Below are 17,549 nucleotides of genomic sequence, written 5' to 3' on the forward strand. Positions count from 1 at the left end.
ATAACGGCTGCAAGAGAAAACAGTACCCGTCTTCAAAGCTGTAACGGCACTGAGATGTTGTCATAGAGAGGTTTACGAAATTACGTTACAAGAGTGATTGAGGTCAGCTCGCGAAGCAACCGCGCCCGGCTCGCTGCGGCGATCACCTTAGGCTGACTCAACTACAAGGGGACATTGATTTCACTTTCCCTCGTAACGTTATCTCGGACCTTATGCGTTAACAAATTTCAATTCTGCCCTTATGGACTTGCTCTCTTGATTATGCCGTGATTTTTAAGTACTTTGTCTCTATGCAGCTATCAATTATTTCAGGTATTTTCTTCCATAATTAGATCATTTGCATTCGATAAGTGTCTTTACACTATTGTTAATAAGCGCGGTACCAAAATTAGTCCACAATTTCGTTTGGTTTTCATGTGTCCACCAAGTGCCTGCAGCTTGTTGTTTGATCCAGACGAGTGCAGACGGGAACACCACTACCAGCACGCTGACTTTCGTCCCTATCGTGGAAGACAGCGGCAAGAAGGTCACGTGCCGCGCCGGGACGCCACTCATTCCGGAAAGCACGCTGGAGGACTCCTGGAAGCTCGACATCTTCCGTAAGTAAGCACGCTGAACTGAGTTTTCAATTTGTGTGCTACGGCGGCGTGTCTAACGATCTATATTCACATATTTACATCAGTAACAGGTGTTCACAGAGTGTTAGAAGAACCATGTACGAGTTGCCTGTGGAAAGTGATATAAAGTATTGCAGAAAATCTGTTAATATGACGTAGGAAGAGACGAGACTGATAAGAAACCGAAATGCAAAGAATTAGTTCATTGTGAATGGAAAAAAGCACGATGCTACTGTAATATTCTATAACACCTCTCATTTTTACAAACCGATTTTCGATAGTTATGCCATCGTCAGATACAAAGATAAATATGTGAGACTGTGAAATATTTGTGGGATCGAAGACTTCAAAATATGACAACTACAGTGTACCTCAGTTGATTTCCAAAGATATTATATTTTAATGTTTAAAATTAAAGCGAGAGGGCCTATTCTAGTAAGAGTGAGATTTTAAAATAGTTGTCACATAAAATATGTGACCCGTTGTGTAATTACCTACATGACAAATTACAACAATTTTTCTGAGAGAAAAAATAAGTTGAACAATGCATAGTAAAATTCAGTGACATGTCCCAAGGGCATGAGTGTACAAACAATCTTGAACTTGAAACATCCATTATTACAGGCAAATTGAATATAACAAGTGAGATTAAACTAGTAAATTAATCAATTATATGAAGTAAAATTTTAACAAGGCACGCGAAACCTTTATAGTAACTGAAATAGAGGGAAAAATGGGGCATGTGAGCAGGAGAAGTAATTTGCTAAATGGTCTGGACGAGATTATCGCCTGAATCTACAGTTAGTGGTGGCGAGTAAGGGAACTACAGCTGATTTCTCAGTACTAAGTTTGGGAAGTGGGCATCTGCTTATTAATTTCCATTATTTCAAGGTAACTAGACTTCCTTCCATTGTGGATGTTATGTAAGGCTTCATATTGCAGCATGAAACTGTGGCCTTCTTTAAGCAGACTGTCTGCAAAAATACAGTCTTCTTTTCAAAGTCTACAACTTTTATGACGTTCCTTCATATGGGTGGATAGTGCCGTGCCGTACTTGCTAATATAGAACTTGCAACAACTACATGTGGTTTTGTACATTCTACTCCCTTCCAGAGCTGAATTGCTGTCTTTATCATTGCACAAAATTTGATCAGTGGTGTTGTGCACATAAAATGAACTTTTAAAATTTCTGCAATTAAGTTTTCCGACCACGTTCAGAGACACTTTTGCTAAATAAATAACCGTCCACCATTTTTTAAGGTCTTAAGGAGGAGGTTTGTGCACAGGCTAAAGAAGAGGGGATACACGTTGTTTTTCTTCTGCAGTATAGAGTCCAAAGGCAGGAGAGCAGTCGCTGCTTCACACTATACATGTGACTGTATTTAATTTATTCATTAGGATGTGTATTAGGATACGTATCATTGGATGAAAGGCAGGTATTTGCTAGTAACTAGATGTTTAGCCAAAATAATCTGTAGTGTGTAATATTACACCACTGTCATGTGTTTTCTCTTTCGTTGTATACAAAACATTCTATCAAGAACTGACGGAACAGCCAATTTATTCAATCGGTTTAACGTTAAGGCTGCTTTCATGGGTACAAGATGTTCATAAACTGACATAATGTAGGTTTACAACAAGTTGTCTAGTAGGTAGGAAGAAAATTAGGGTTTAAGAACCTGTCCAAGAACAGGTAATTTAAGATGAATATGGCAAAAAATAAATGAAGATAGTAAGGATATCTGTACTGTCGGAAAACTCTTGGTCAGTTTCATCTGTTGATGCAAGGACACTTGAAGCTTTTCATTTCCAACAAGCAGTGTTTTGGTGCCAAATATTCCACCATTGTCTGCCGCGAAACCTACCCCTATTTATCAGAGCACACATTAAAGACAAATAATCACATGAACATTGCGACGTTTTCACTAACGACAACATTAGGCACGGGATTAGAACCACGTCGTCTTCTTAGACAAGAGCCGGCTTCGCAAACATGACGTTGTTCACATCGCTATGTAAAGGATTCGGTGAGAACTGATGTGCTATTGCTTTCAGATTAGCACCTGCCGTGCTGGTGTGCTGTGCCATTGAATATACACCATCACCTCTGCTTCATATAGCTGGTATATTGGATATGGACGTTCCATTATTCACGTGTGAAGGCCGATGGCTGTGCTCTATCTTCAAAGTCTCTGTGACAAGACAATGGAAGACGCATAGTGCTCATATTGTCCTAAACTATCTAGATACAGAGTGTGCTGCTAACCTAACTCCCAGCACCGTGTGGGTACAGTAACTGTAACGTAGGTATATCCAGCAATTTAAATAATTCCTACTGATATTTCACCGTATCAGATATGGAACTTACAGAGAAATACTTGCTATTAAGCACTGATGCTATGACTTGGGGAATCCTAGAGAACTGTGTCCTGAGGACAACTCTCCTTTTGTACCTTACTGGTGGTACGACTCGTTGCTCTGAATTCATAGCCACTAAATCGCAGTTACAACTTTGATGCGGGCCAAACTCTCTTGTAACGCCCTTAACACCGAATCTGCTAGTCCCGCACAATTTCTAAAAGATTTCTGCTGCCCGTACAGCCCACAGCCGTAGCCTACAGTCTACGCCTCTGGCCTCTAGAAGGTCGTTCACACTGCAACAACTGCATAAATGTGTAAATGGAAAGAGTATGGGGGAAACGAAATGGAAGGAAATGGAAGGAACTAATTATATCAGCTGCATCGGGACTTTGGGTGGAATCAGCAGCGACAAGCGAAAATGAGTGTCGGACTGGGATTAGAAGCCGACGCAGTGTTTATCGCAAGTGTGCGGACTGTCTCGGCAGGCCTCTCGGTAGACGCTCATTCCCATCAACTGCCAGCTATCCGCCGTCCCTATAGATGTTCTCCATGGTCGCTACTGTCAGTTTCCCGCAGAAGGTCAGACGTAAGTATGCATCCGCACAGAAAAAGGTAGATTTGTTGCCCATCGAGGTGAGTCAGTTATATGAAAGCGTGTTGTCTGTCATTTCTGACTTTATAACACTGACGGCGCTGTTCGCGTCCTTGCGCTACACTCGTACTGCGGCCGCTCACCCGTGACTAGCGGCAGCAGCTGGACCATCTCCACCGTCGTGCCTGCTGGAACCTACCAACATACCAACACTTATGCGGGAGCTGCTCCTTTTTCTGCTAAGCGGCTCCTATAACGTCCCTGGAGGCCATGACTGAAACGGTACACAGGAAAACAAAGGAAATCCCTAATACGTAGAACTTAAAGCTATCAGACTACGCTTCCACCTGTACAACACAGAACAACAATCTGCTGCAAGAATGGTACATGGTAGACGTGAATTCAGTTTTAATAGCCATTTATTTAACATGCAGAATACCAATATATATAACATCTATCAGTGTGAAAAATTTGTTGATTCTTTGTTGCCCGACGAACCCTTAATAGGAGACACATACTAACACAAAATATCCTCTTCACAATTTTGAAGACATGACCGCTTTAGCGTTAAGTTCTTTATTTACGAGCACAACTTTTTTAACAGAACTTTAGCTGCATCGTCGAGTCCTACGAAAAACTTTTCCGATCGAGAAAAAGGAATGGGATAACCTAGCTATCACAGACCGCAATTTCTCGTTAAGAAGCGGACGTCAAATATATAATAGCAGAAAAAACATATGACGCTGTCATGATGTGAACGCTACGTCATCCCATCCTCTTTTCTCTATCGGAAGATGAATTTATTACACCCAACGATGAAGTTAAAATGCTGCGACACCAGTAGTCCTTACAAATAAAGGACACACGCAGATTCGGTCTTATATCCAGGCTGTGGATGCCTTGGCTACAAGGTCTGGCTCCTTAAAATAACAATATGCAATATAGAATAAATAACATGACCCTGCAAAGGGCATCCAGAAACAAACAACATTGCAAGTAACAGTGTACGGCCCTCGGCTATCAGTACTTGTAACACCAGCAAGGCATTATACTTGAAAATACTCATCTTATCTAGGATAGTGGCTAAGTAACATAACCACTAACTATTCCTTTTTCTATTATTACTAATTACACCCAGTGAGCTTGATATTAACTACTACAATAGTACTAACTACCCATGCATATGTTCAAATGATCAGTAACCCGCTTATTCGTATGATAAATCGATCACATCAGACAAAATAATAATTTTCAGCACACTTAATTGAACCATTGGTTCGATAATAAAAAAAAATCATAGGACTGTTCAACGTGACTATTTATAGAGCAATACCACTGCAGCAACACAAACTGTTCTTTAACCATTAGAGTCGTGCATTCGGCGTTAACGCGTTTGATTTCAGCTCACAGACAGATCGTTAGAGAACACTTGCAAATATCCGTAACACAGTGAATTGCAATTGACGCACCGAACACAGATTCACACAGTTGTACAGAATGCTTTGTATCGACTTGAACCTAGGACCTTGACGATGCCAGCGTGAACTCCAAAAGTGCTCTGATTGTGGTCCTAGTGGCCTGCTAAAGCCGTTCCTCGCCTTCACCATTGTGCGCATGATGCGCATGACTGGAGAAGACAGCATCTGCTCGATCAGGTTGCTTCCACACGACAGACGACTATGCAGGCTCCACACCAACTTCGTGAGGTCCCTTGAACTTGACTAATCGCAGCCCCGTCTCCTTCGTGTCTCTCCGGTAACCAACGGCTCCCGTGGCGACTCCCTGGTCTAACCGCACGGATGACAAACGTGCACTACAGCGTTCGACTGCCAGTCGCTATCTGCAGTGACTTCTGCTGATGGCTCAAGTTGAAGTTGTCATTTCCTCTCAGTATAGCAGACAGCCCTCCTGACTCCATCCTCCAGGTCCAAACGACCTTGGCCGTCGCAGCAATGTCAGGTAGAGATGGGTAAAATTTTCTTTTCAGAGGATGGATCAGAATTGGTTATTCACTGGAATGAACTAGTACTTTTTCACCAGTCACCACTCACTATTTACTCACAAAAATAAGTAAAAATGAAGCACACTGTCTTTTTAATTCAGGTCACTTTCTATCTGATTAGGTCCAATTTTGAAACAACATATAAAGAGTAGTAACAAATGTGTGTTATGTCACCAGTACTTTTGAGTTACAAAAGTTTTAAATTTAATCTGCTATAAGAGTTATAAGTATTACAACAAAACTCTAAATATATCTTATCAACTGGAAAAATTTTAAAAAAGAAGACTGACTGTTGGCACATTTTGATACTTTTATTGGAAAATACAGTAAAAGAACTATAACATGACTGTAATTGAAGTATATCTACAGTCGTCATTTACAGTCAGTATTACAATGTACGTACCAAGAAACGAAAAATTAATCAACATTACGATTTATAAAATAATATTTGACAAGTTTTGGTCGATATCAGTCCGTTTCTCATCTCAGTGCATATTTTTCCTGCTTTTGAAATGATTATTCCTCAGGCACTGATGTTTCGGAGAAATATAATTATTTTAGAGCCAACTGATACTGCGATGGGTACAGCAATTTTCATGTTTCCCACAGTTTAAGGGGTTTATCTTTCTAGGCAAATATCCGTCAGCTAAATATCTGTCCAGTTAGACAACTGCCGCACTTTCCGGGTCGAGACTTGCTTGGAGCTGAATAATAGCTTCATCGACCTTCTCCCAGATTGAAAAGGTCTCATCCGTTCCGGTGATTCCTGGTTGAGAAATGAGGTGTGTTCCTTCTTGTTCAACAACCAACGCTTTCATTTCTGCAATAACCTTCACATAGCAGTCAAGAAATCTTTATTCGCAGGAAAATCCTGGCCTTTGGTATCGGGGTTCCATAACTTTGCCTGACTAATCAGTTCCTTGTTATGGAAAACCTCAGATCGTTCTGATCATCTTTTAAGATACTTATCAACCAATGACTCTGTTTCTTGAAGAAGTACGGCGCTGCGGTCGGCAAAGCCTATATAAGACAACAAGTATCTGGCGCACTTCTCAGATCGACTACTGCATCTACAATGGCAAGTTATCAAGATTTAAGTGACTCCGAACAAACGTGGCGTTATAGTCGGTGCGCGAGCGATGGGACATAGCATCTCCCAGATAGCTATGAAGTGCTGCCGGAAAAAGATCCTGCAAGAACGCGACCGACGACAACTGGAGAGAATCGTTCAACGTGACCGAAGTGTAAAACCATCGCAAATTGCTGCATATTTCAATGCTGGACCATCAAAAAGTGACAGCGTGCGAATTATTCGACGAAACATCATCGATATGGGCTTTCCGGAGCCGAAGGTCCACTCGCGTACCCTTGATAATTGCACGACACAAAAAATGGTTCAAATGGCTCTGAGAACTATGGGACTTAACTTCTAAGGTCATCAGTCCCCTAGAACTCAGAACTACTTAAACCTAACTAACCTAAGGACATCACACACATCCATGCCCGAGGCAGGGGTTCGAACCTGCGACCGTAGCGGTCACGCGGTTCCAGACTGTAGCACCTAGAACGGCACGGCCACCCCGGCCGGCTGCACGACACAAAGCTTTATGCGTCGCCTGAGCCAGTGAACACAGACATTAGACTGTTGATGACTGGAAACATTTTGCCTGGTCGGACGAGTCTCGTTTCATATAGTATCGAGCTGATTGACGAGTACATGTATAGCGACAACCTCATGAACCCATACCCTGCATGTCAGCAGGGGATTGTTGAAGCAGGTGGAGGCTCTGTAATAGAGTTATATGGAGTAATATGGGACCGCTGATACGTCTAGATACGACTGTGTCAGGTGACACGTACATAAGCATCCTGTCTGATCACCTTCATCAATTAATCTCGATTGTGCATCTCGACGGACTTTGTCAATTCTAGCACAGGACAATGCAACACCGCACGTATTCAGAAATGCTACAGAGTGGCTCCATGAACGGTTTTCTGAGCTTAAACACTTCCATTGGCCACCAAACTCCCCAGACATGAACATTATTGAGCATACCTGAGATGCCTTGTCATGTGCTATTCAGAAGAGGGCTCCACCCGCGGGATATTAGGCAGGTGTACGAGTTTGTTGGCTCTTTTGTTCTTAGCGAGGCTCGAACCAGCTAACTTCTGCCGCACTACCTCCATTCCGCTCCGTCATACCCGCTCCGTCCTTCCGCATCCCATGTCCTTCCAGGACATTCCTTGAGCCTCCTTTTTATCGTGGGAGGGCGGTGGGGCGAATCACTCACAGCTACAGCCGCATCCACATGTCGCGCCTGTCAGAGATACCCTCGCTCCTTGTGCAATTAACGCACAATACTCCGAGTCGCTTTCCAATCATTTCGATGAACTCTGTCATATATTTCAAAATATCGGCATGGAAACCTAAGTCAAGCCAAGCATGCTCTCCAGTCTCGTAAATGTAGACTCCATTGTCCTAAGAAACCAGAAAAGCAACGAATGTGGAGGTGCAGTAACGGCATACGGACACTTTTACTTGTTACCGACAGCGCTACTCATATCGAACTGCAACGGAGACAAACAAGTGGAACATATGTTCGTAAATATCAAATCCCTTAACAAAACTTGCCTAATCTGCTCTACAGACCTTCGAAGTAGGCGGGCTAGCCCTTTTCAAAAGTGAGCTTTCAAAATTCGATTCGACACAGGACCATAATAATAATGCTGGTAACACTAATATAAATATCCTGCCACCCTCACTGTTAAATTCAAGTGTGTGCTTTCTTCTTCAAACGTAAAACTATTCCAGCTGTGCATTGGCTAGAATTGCGAATTAAAAAATGCACGGAAATACAAAGTAAATGTTAAATGAATAATTTAATAACGAGGGATCTATTGAAGCTACTGTAATAAATGTGGAAGACAAAGAATTATGTTGGATGATGTTCATTCGAGAAAGGAGGTCTCAAATAAACGGAAGGTGATCCTACAATAATCAATGAAAATACAGACAGAAAGTACCTGCATCAAATGCAGCAAAGTTACGTTGAGAACATTACGAGAGTGGTAGCGAATTCCCCAGACCAAATAGTAATCAAAGATACGGCAAAAATTATTCCATTTTGCAATCACAATACACGAAATATTCGTCAGTTAAAGAAATTCAAAATTCAACAGTTTATTCACAGATTAACAAACGCGTTACAAGGAACAGTAATTCATACTATGTCTATCCTCAATTCCTTCATAAAATCAGAAAAATCGATTAACCCGAGGACCGTGTTAAAACCCTTAAAAATCACATTGCTGAATTCTTTCGTCATTCTTAACGAGTACCATACGCTGAGGTGACAAAAGTCACGAGACAACGATATGCACGTATACAGCTGGCGGTAGTGTCGCGTACACGAGGTATAACAGGGCAGTGCACTGGCGGAGGTGTCATTTGTGCTCAGGTGATTCATGCGAAAAGGTTTCCGATGTGAGTATGGCCGCATTAGGGGTGCTAACATGTTTTGAACGCAGAATGGTAGTTGGAGCTCCACGCATTCCATTTCGGAAACCGCTAGAGGAACGAAGGAGTAAGCCACCTGGTAGAATTTTGCACAGAGCATAACTTAGTCACAGCTAATACTTGGTTCAAGAAACATGGAAGAAGGTTAGACACGTGGAGGAGGACTGGAGACACTGTAAGGATTCAGATACATTATATAATGATATGACATAGATTTATGAACGAGTTGTTAAATCGTGAGACATTTCCAGGGGCAGGTGTGGACACTAGCCACAACTCATTGGTTATGAACCATAGATAAAAATTGAAGAAACTGCAGAAAGGTAGGAATGTAAGCAGATAGGCCCTGGATAAAGCGAAAGAACCAGAGGTTGCAGAAAGTTTCAGAGAAGATATTAGGGAACGGTTGACACGAGCAGGGGAAAAAAAACAGTAGAAGAAGAATGGGTAGCTTTGAGAGATGAAATAGAGAAGGCATTAGAGAATCAAGTATGTAAAAAGCTGAGGGCTAGTAGCAATCCTTGGGTACCAGAAGAGTTATTGAATTTAATTGATGAAAGAAAAAATATATAGAAATGCTGCAAATGGAGCAGGCGAAAAGGAATACAATAATCTCAGAGATGATGATGATAGAAAGTGCAAAACGTCCAAGCAAGGTTGCCTAGAGGAGAATTGTAAGAATGGAAAAGCATAAATCACTAGGAACAATATAGATAATGCCTCCAGGAAAATTAAAGAGACCTTTCGAGAAGAGAGAACCACCTATATGAATATCAAGAGCTAAGATGGAAAACCAGTACTAAGCAAAGAAGGGAAAGCAGGAACGTGGAAGGAGGATATAGAGGGGCTATGTAAAGACGATGTACTTGAGCGCAATATTATGGAAATGGAAAAGGACTTAGATGAAGATGAAATGGGAGCTATGATACTGCGTGAAGAATTTGACAGAGAACTGAAAGACCTAAGTCGAAACAAGGCCCCGGGAGTAGACAACATTAAATGAGCTCTACTAATAGACCTGAAGGAGCCAGCAATGACAAAACTCCTCCATCCGGTGAGCAAGGTGCATGAGGCAGGCGAAATGCCTTCAGACTTCAAGAAGACTGTAATTAATCCTATCTCGAGGAAAGCAGGTGTTGACAGGTGTGGAAATTGCCGACTATCAGTTTAATAAGTATTGGTTGCTGAATACTAACACTAATCCTTTACACACGAATGGAGAAATTGGTAGAAACCGACTTCGGGGAAGATCAGTTTGGATCCCGTAGAAAAGTTATAACACGCAAGGCAGTACTGACCCTACAACTTAACTTAGACGATAGGTTAAGGAAAGGTAAGCCTACATTTCTAGCATTTGTAGCTTAGAAAAAAAAAACTTTTGACAATGTTGACTCGAATACTCTCTTTCAAATTTAAAAAGTGGCATGTGTAAAGTACAGGTAGCAGAAGGCTATTTACAATTTGTACATAAACCAGGTGGCAGTTATAAGAGTCGAGGTGCATGAAAGGGAAGCAGTGATTGAGAAGGGACTGAGACGGGGTTGTTGCCTATCCCCGATGTTACTCAATCTGTCTATTCAGCAAACATTAAAGGAAACCAAGGAAAAATGCATATTAGAAACTAAAATCCATGGAGAGGAAATGAAAACTTTGAGGTTTGACGACGACATTGTGTCATTCTGTCAGAGACAGCAAAGGACCTGGAAGAGCAGCTGAACGGAATGGACGGTGTCTTGAAAGGAGGATATAAGATGAATATCAACTAAAGTAAAACGAGGATAATGAAATGTAGTCGGATTAAATCAGATGATGCTGAGCGAATTAGATTAGGAAATGAGACACCTAAAGTTGTAAATAGGGTTTGCTGTTGGGGGAGGAAATAACTGATGATGGCCGAAGTAGAGAGGATATAAAACGTAGAATGGCTACGAGAAGGAAAGCCGCTCTGAAGAAAAGAAATTTGTTGACGTCGTGTATAGATTCAAGTTTCGACGATAAAAAGTAGACAAGAAGTAAAGAGAAACTTTCAAAATGTGATGTTACGGAAGAGTGCTGAAGATTAGATGAGTATGCCACGTAACTGATGAGAAAGTACAGACTAGAATTTTGGAGAAGAGGAATTTGTGGTACAACTTGACTAGAAGAAGGGATCGGTTGACAGCATGCTATTTGAGCCAGCCAGGAGTCACCAATTTAGTACTGGAGGGAAGCGTGGAGGGTAAAAATCGTAGAGGGAGAACAAGAGATGAATATACGAAACAGATTGAGAAGGATGTAGGTTGCAGTAGTTATTAGGAGATGAAGAGGCTTGCACAGGATAGAGTAGGATGGAGAGCTGCATGAACCCAGGCTCTGGACTGAAGACCACAATAACAACAACAACTATAGAGGTCATTTCGTGCACAAAACCTTGCACCGGCGACATCTTACCAATTAAGGATGACTACAGAGGCAGAGGACTGACTTCCAGCGACTTGTTAAGTCCGTGCGATGTCGAGTTGCTACACTACGTCGGGAAATGGGAGGTCCGACACGATACTAGGAGGAATGCCATTACTTTTGTCACCTGAGTGTGTTGTGCTCCGTATGTAACTTTCACACCTCTGTAGGTGTAATATTACCATTTCGTACGACGAGAAGATCGGAATATTGGCTTCCAATTACGTTTTCAGATCTTCAGCAAATTTTGAAGAAACATGTTGCGGTGGTAGAGGGAGTAGGATGAAAGGGGAAGGTCGACTGGGTAGAGCTGTCAGAGAAGAATTTTCTTCATTTTCGAGTCACGAAGAAAAAATACACGAAAATCACTTTAGATTACTCGATAGATCATCATAATAAACACCATCACTCGATCCGAAGTATCCAGAGGCAGTTACGTCTGAACACTATGTCTCACAGATCGTTAGAAAAAGAGAAGAGCTTAATGGCAGTAAAGCCAAAATTTTACAGAACTCCACGATCTTAAAATGATACGTTTGAAAGCCTCCCTTATGTAATGAACTTTGGTAGCTCTCAATTTGGATCCTGGAAATTGTCTCTGAAAAACTGTTTGCTGTGATTTATTAACCTGGATCTATAACACATGCGGAATGGTAAACAATCATTTGTCATCAACACGTGTGGCTAATTGCATAATGATCCCTCAAAAGTTGGCCTCAAACAACTGAATATCAGCTGTAAGACACAACAACACGTTACAACAACAGTGGCCATAGATTAAAAATGTAAATGATTCTGATGTGTTGCACTTATTAGCACACAATGGATACTGCTGTGTGGAACCCAGTATATCAAAAAATAAGCTACACCAGTTGTCGTGGAACCAGAACAGGGCAGATTTAGCAGCACACCAGCTGTTCGAAGCACTCCTCTCTAGGCGCATGCTAATAACATTTACTGGCGGGTATCGCAATAAGTCGCCTTGTCCAACGTGTCAGATCTCAGAGCCAGAACTGCCCGCAGAACAACAGCGAGCCATACATTTCGAAACGACAAGTCTGTTCGCCGATCCTTAGGACAGGGACTGCCTCCACTACTGACCTCAGCTGCCGCTCCCAATCGCCCGAACCTATAAGATATCACCGTTTTTGCCGGATGGAGAAAACATCATTTCTTCCCAGCGTCCAAACGAACCAGAGAGGTGACAGCCACTTTCCCAAAACAAATAGAGTGGCGCCCTGGGCACAATATGAAAGCTCTAGTTTAAGAAAATTTGTCTAGAACTTGTTATTTTAATGGTATGACAATGAAAGAGGAGGAAAAAAAATATGGGTTTTATTTTCCGTAAGAAGAAACAGACTGTCCATTATTGAAAGTATGACAAAAATAAAAGATAATTTCCAAATACGAAGCAAACTGTACAAATAATGACAGAAGAGACAGGAAACACTTCCCTCACATTTATAATCTATGGCAATAGAATGTAGATAAATATATGGAACATTACCTCATATGTTAAATTTCTTTTTAAGTCAAATATGTTAATTATGCATGCATTGCTAAACGTTGGGGACATGGCAAAAGCAGTGATAACATTTAGTTTATACATTATTTGCAAAAATCTCACGAAGTATTCGTTATATCCTTCATCAATGCATTCACTGTATTCGATGTGTATCCAGTTACTAAAAACTGTCTTATAGAACATTCAGAAAAAAAATACATTTGCGAAAAGTGCTATTTCTTTGTTCCTAGTTGTAGTAATCTTCTTGGAGTGTTTCAGTACCTTTTTTATTGTTATCATCATCATTGTCGTCGTATATAAGTATGACAATATGTTTCAAATCATTTGCAGATTGTGAAGGTAGTATGATGTATTTTGAGGACTTTCCTGTTTCAGTGTTGTTGTTCCAGAAAAAATTTATAATTATTTCTTCCGTTCGTACCTCCTTCTCGCTTTGAAGAGTGCCTTGTTTCCTTGTAGTGCCTTGTTTAGCGTCAAATTTACGATAGGGTCAATATCGCAAGAGTAGTTGTAGAAGATGTGTCGTGAACAGTGTAAACTACAGAAAGTTATAAACTATAAATAGTTACAGGTGTCAATCACGGTGTAATTTATAAAAACCTGTTCCTATAATAACATATTTTTAAATATTGTAAAGTAAATAGCTGAGAGATGGAAAGAGTACTTTCGACAGCTGCTAAATTGTGATGAACCCGAACTGCAGTTTGATTTCCAGTATCCAATTACAGTCGATGCAGACTATCCCCCACCTACCCTGGATGACATAAAAACCAGAATCAGACACCTTAAACAGAATAAGAGTCCAGGTGAAGATGGAATACAGGCTGAAATGATCATGGTAGGAGAAACTTGCAGAAAAAATACACCGACTGATACAGGCAATAGGGACCAAAGAAGAACTACCAGTAGACTGGAAAACAGCTCTGATTTTTCCAATACATAAGAAGGGCGACAAACTGAAATGTGACAACTATCGAGGAATCGGCCTGCTTAACATCTGCTGTAAGATCCTGTCCAATTGCTCATACATAGAAATCAGCCAGTGGCAGAATCGGTGATTGGGGAGACCCAGGGACGTTTCCAGCCAGAACGGTCAACAGTAGATCACATCTTCAGTCTCCGGCAGCTCACTGAGAAGATGGGTGAATATGGTAAAGATTTGCATATTTTACTCGTTGACTTTAAGAAGGCCTGTGATTGCATGCATCGCAAGAGCCTGCTGAACTGTTTAAGGGAGTTTGGCATAGCAGAGAAATTCATCAAACTGATAAAGATCTGTCTGAACGAAACACGTGCAAAGGTGAAGATGGAAAATCGCGTAACTGAGGAGTTTTAAATTGTGACAGGACTCAGGCAAGGAGATGGGTTGTCCCCTATCCTGTTCAACTTTGCCCTCGAGATGATCATACGCGAGACCTTCTAAGAGAACGAAGGGATTGAAATCGAAGGAAAGAGACTGGCATACTTAGCCTATGCAGACGACATCTGTTTACTCTCTATGTCGGAAGAGGAATTGGACCAAATGACCAAAGCCCTAAAGGAGGCTGCCAGCAAATTTGGGCTAAACATAAACGAAGCCAAGAGAGAGTACCTCGTTATGACTCGTGGTCACTGTCAGACTGCTGATCATCTACAATCACTGCAGATTTGGGACCATTCCTACAAGAGAGTGCAAGAATCAAATACCTAGGGGCACTTTTCATTGAGAACTCGTCATGTGAAGCAGATATCAATGCCAGAAAACAAGCAGGACACTGATCTTGCCACTGCCTATCACAAATGCTTCGGACCAAATATCTCTCCAGACAGTTCAAGATTCGACTGTACAAAAACGTGATCCAGCCTGTTGTTCTATATGGCTATGAGACATGGAGTATCCGGAAACAGGACTTCCATAAGCTCCTTGTTTTTGAGAGAAAAGTGCTTCGGAGGATCTATGGTCCAGTTCTGGATGCAGATAAAGGGGAATGGCGGATCAGATACAACCAAGAGTTTGAGGAACTATAACAGCAGCCCAACATAGCAGCAACTGTCAAAGCCAAACGAATGCAGTGGGCCGGCCATGTGCCCCGGATGGAGGATCACAGATGGCCTCGGAAGCTCCTGGATTTCACACCTACAGGAAAGAGACCGCCAGGGAGACCCAAGAAGCGTTGGAGGGATGGACTCCATGAAGATTTAAACCAAGTGCCAATAGATGTGGACGAATGGCGGATAGCAGCAATGGACAGAATACAGTGCAAGAGGAAACTTGTAGATGCGTGTGGTCCACTGGGCCTGATCACGTTGTAGTAGTAGTAGTAGTCAATGGTAAACACACCTGCAACGCAGAGAAATTATATTGTTTCGCGATTAGCAGCACTACATCATTTACAATTGACTGTTAGTTCTCAAACGTTTCTTCTCACTTCCGTTGTTACTCTATGCATCCTGCTACATCCACATGCCTGTAGTACCAGCTGGATATTACTCCGTCGTTTACGATATATCAATTGTATACCACAGTCTGTAGTTAGGCCATCGTATTTGTTAACCAACTGCAGATATGATTCTTTTCAAATGATACTTCCACAGTTCATTTTATTTCTGTGGTGTATTGTACAATCTGCCAGATAACCATTTTTTGAACGCTAACTATATTAATACGCTTGAAAACATAATTTACAGATGAAAATCACCCTAAAAATATCAGGACTGCCCTACGCGAAAATGTATGGACCGAAAGTTAAAATTCGTCTCTGAAGTACACTAATGTTAAAGCATCACATGTCATCAGGATAAGAAATACACTGGAAGACGGAAGGTCAGTAGCAACTGTCATTGACCTGTCAGAATCTTCCCACATAATGCGGTTGTAGTGTCTGTGTGGTAAAAGACTGCGTAGTATTTGCACAATATATGTGATTTGAAGACAATTAAAAGCACAGCATTACACACACTATGTCTTAGGTGAGGCAGCATACTCAACGTGAGCTGACTATTACTTCCTCGGGAAGTTTATAATGCAATGTACGATAATCATTTGAACCTTGTGTTATGTAGAATGTTCGTGCATCAGGGACTTTCCAGAAAAAGACATATCTCTCTGCAGCGTCGAATGTACCATAAAATATCGTTCCACAGCTTTAGAGGTGATGTTCACGGTAGGTCATCGCTAGGTGAGCCAAAACAACCATTTCACAACTTGACTATATCTGGCTTTAACTGCAGTATGAAATGACTCACAGCTGCCAATGGAGTTGCTATTAATCTGAGGTACAGAGCGCTTGGTTTGTGTGACTTAATCCAGGCAATGAGGTCGCGATTTATTTTGGAGTCAGGAAAATTGACATTGGGCGTTCAATGAATAGAGGAATGTACTCTTCAGAGATGAATCTAGATTAAATTTGCTGAAATTCTTTTTCCATAATCCTATTCTGTAAAAGTGGTCGATGTTATGTTCAGAAGAACGTAATGTAAATATATCAATGTGACGTTGGTTACTAGATGGCATGATTCTGTAAGTGCATACAACTTTAAAGCTTCGAAGAACGCTGAATATGTTGTATTAGTGCCTAGTTTTAAGGTGATTAGACACTGTAACCACAGCTAATGTTCTTTGTGGCAGTCCAACCCGACTTCCTATTACGAATTTTGATGTCCGTCAGCATGTAACTATTCTGGCTGATGAATTTTTGTCATAAGAAAATATCTAATGAACCGACCATCGATGTCAGTGAAACTGAACCGAGTTAGGCATATCTGAGCACCACACATGACTGTAAATACCCACCTGTAGAGTTCTCCAGTTGCAATGGAGGATGTATGACATTTCGCTGCGAAAACTCACCCCCCAACGTTTTTACCACGTGCTGTGTTAATGTATCTTGGGTACGAGTAGTCTTCAAAACATATTTGTTGAACTATGTTGAATACAGAAGTCTCGTGACTGAGGCGTACGTTGTAATATAAAGCTTCCGGCACTTTGCTCATAGAATATACTTCCTCCTCTTGTTCCTTTATAGTAAAGTTATTTAGTTAAAACGTTGTTAATAGTATATTGGTATCCGGTTGCTGAGCTAACACACCTGCTTTTGCAAAGGAAGTAATACTTTGTGATAAAAATAGATCAAGACTTTTAGCCTTGACCTGAACAGTGATTCACTTCACTAACAACTGAAAAGGCTACAGCGGCATCAGGTATTTCGTTATCTAATAGTTAATCGTGTTAGTTCCAATATTAAGGGGTGTATGATCTTGGGCACCAATAACCTCTCACATGATTTTATTCCACAAATCAAACGCCTTATCTACACTAAATTCCATTCAATTTTCCAATTACTTTCGATACGTTGAGACTATCGTAGAAAGAAAACACGGCTTGTACACAATCTCCATCATCAGTCACACATTCTTTTCCTTATACGACTAAAAGCAAAGAGACAATAAGAATGATAAAATGACATACTATGAAACAGTATATTAAATACCGTCGATTTGAATTTCTTTTTACATGG

General features: G+C 41.2%; 1 protein-coding gene across 1 annotated transcript in view; it reads left to right on the forward strand.

Moving 5' to 3' along the window:
• The window catches only part of LOC126481898 (nephrin-like), a 462,484-nt gene that overhangs the window by 340,268 nt on the left and 104,667 nt on the right, over positions 1-17,549 (forward strand). The window contains exon 7 of the mRNA XM_050105856.1: positions 455-599. Within this exon, the coding sequence (XP_049961813.1) occupies positions 455-599 (145 nt within the window). The remainder of the gene's footprint in view (positions 1-454; positions 600-17,549) is intronic.

The sequence above is a fragment of the Schistocerca serialis genome, chromosome 5 (assembly GCF_023864345.2).
Source record: "Schistocerca serialis cubense isolate TAMUIC-IGC-003099 chromosome 5, iqSchSeri2.2, whole genome shotgun sequence".
Taxonomy (NCBI): domain Eukaryota; kingdom Metazoa; phylum Arthropoda; class Insecta; order Orthoptera; family Acrididae; genus Schistocerca; species Schistocerca serialis.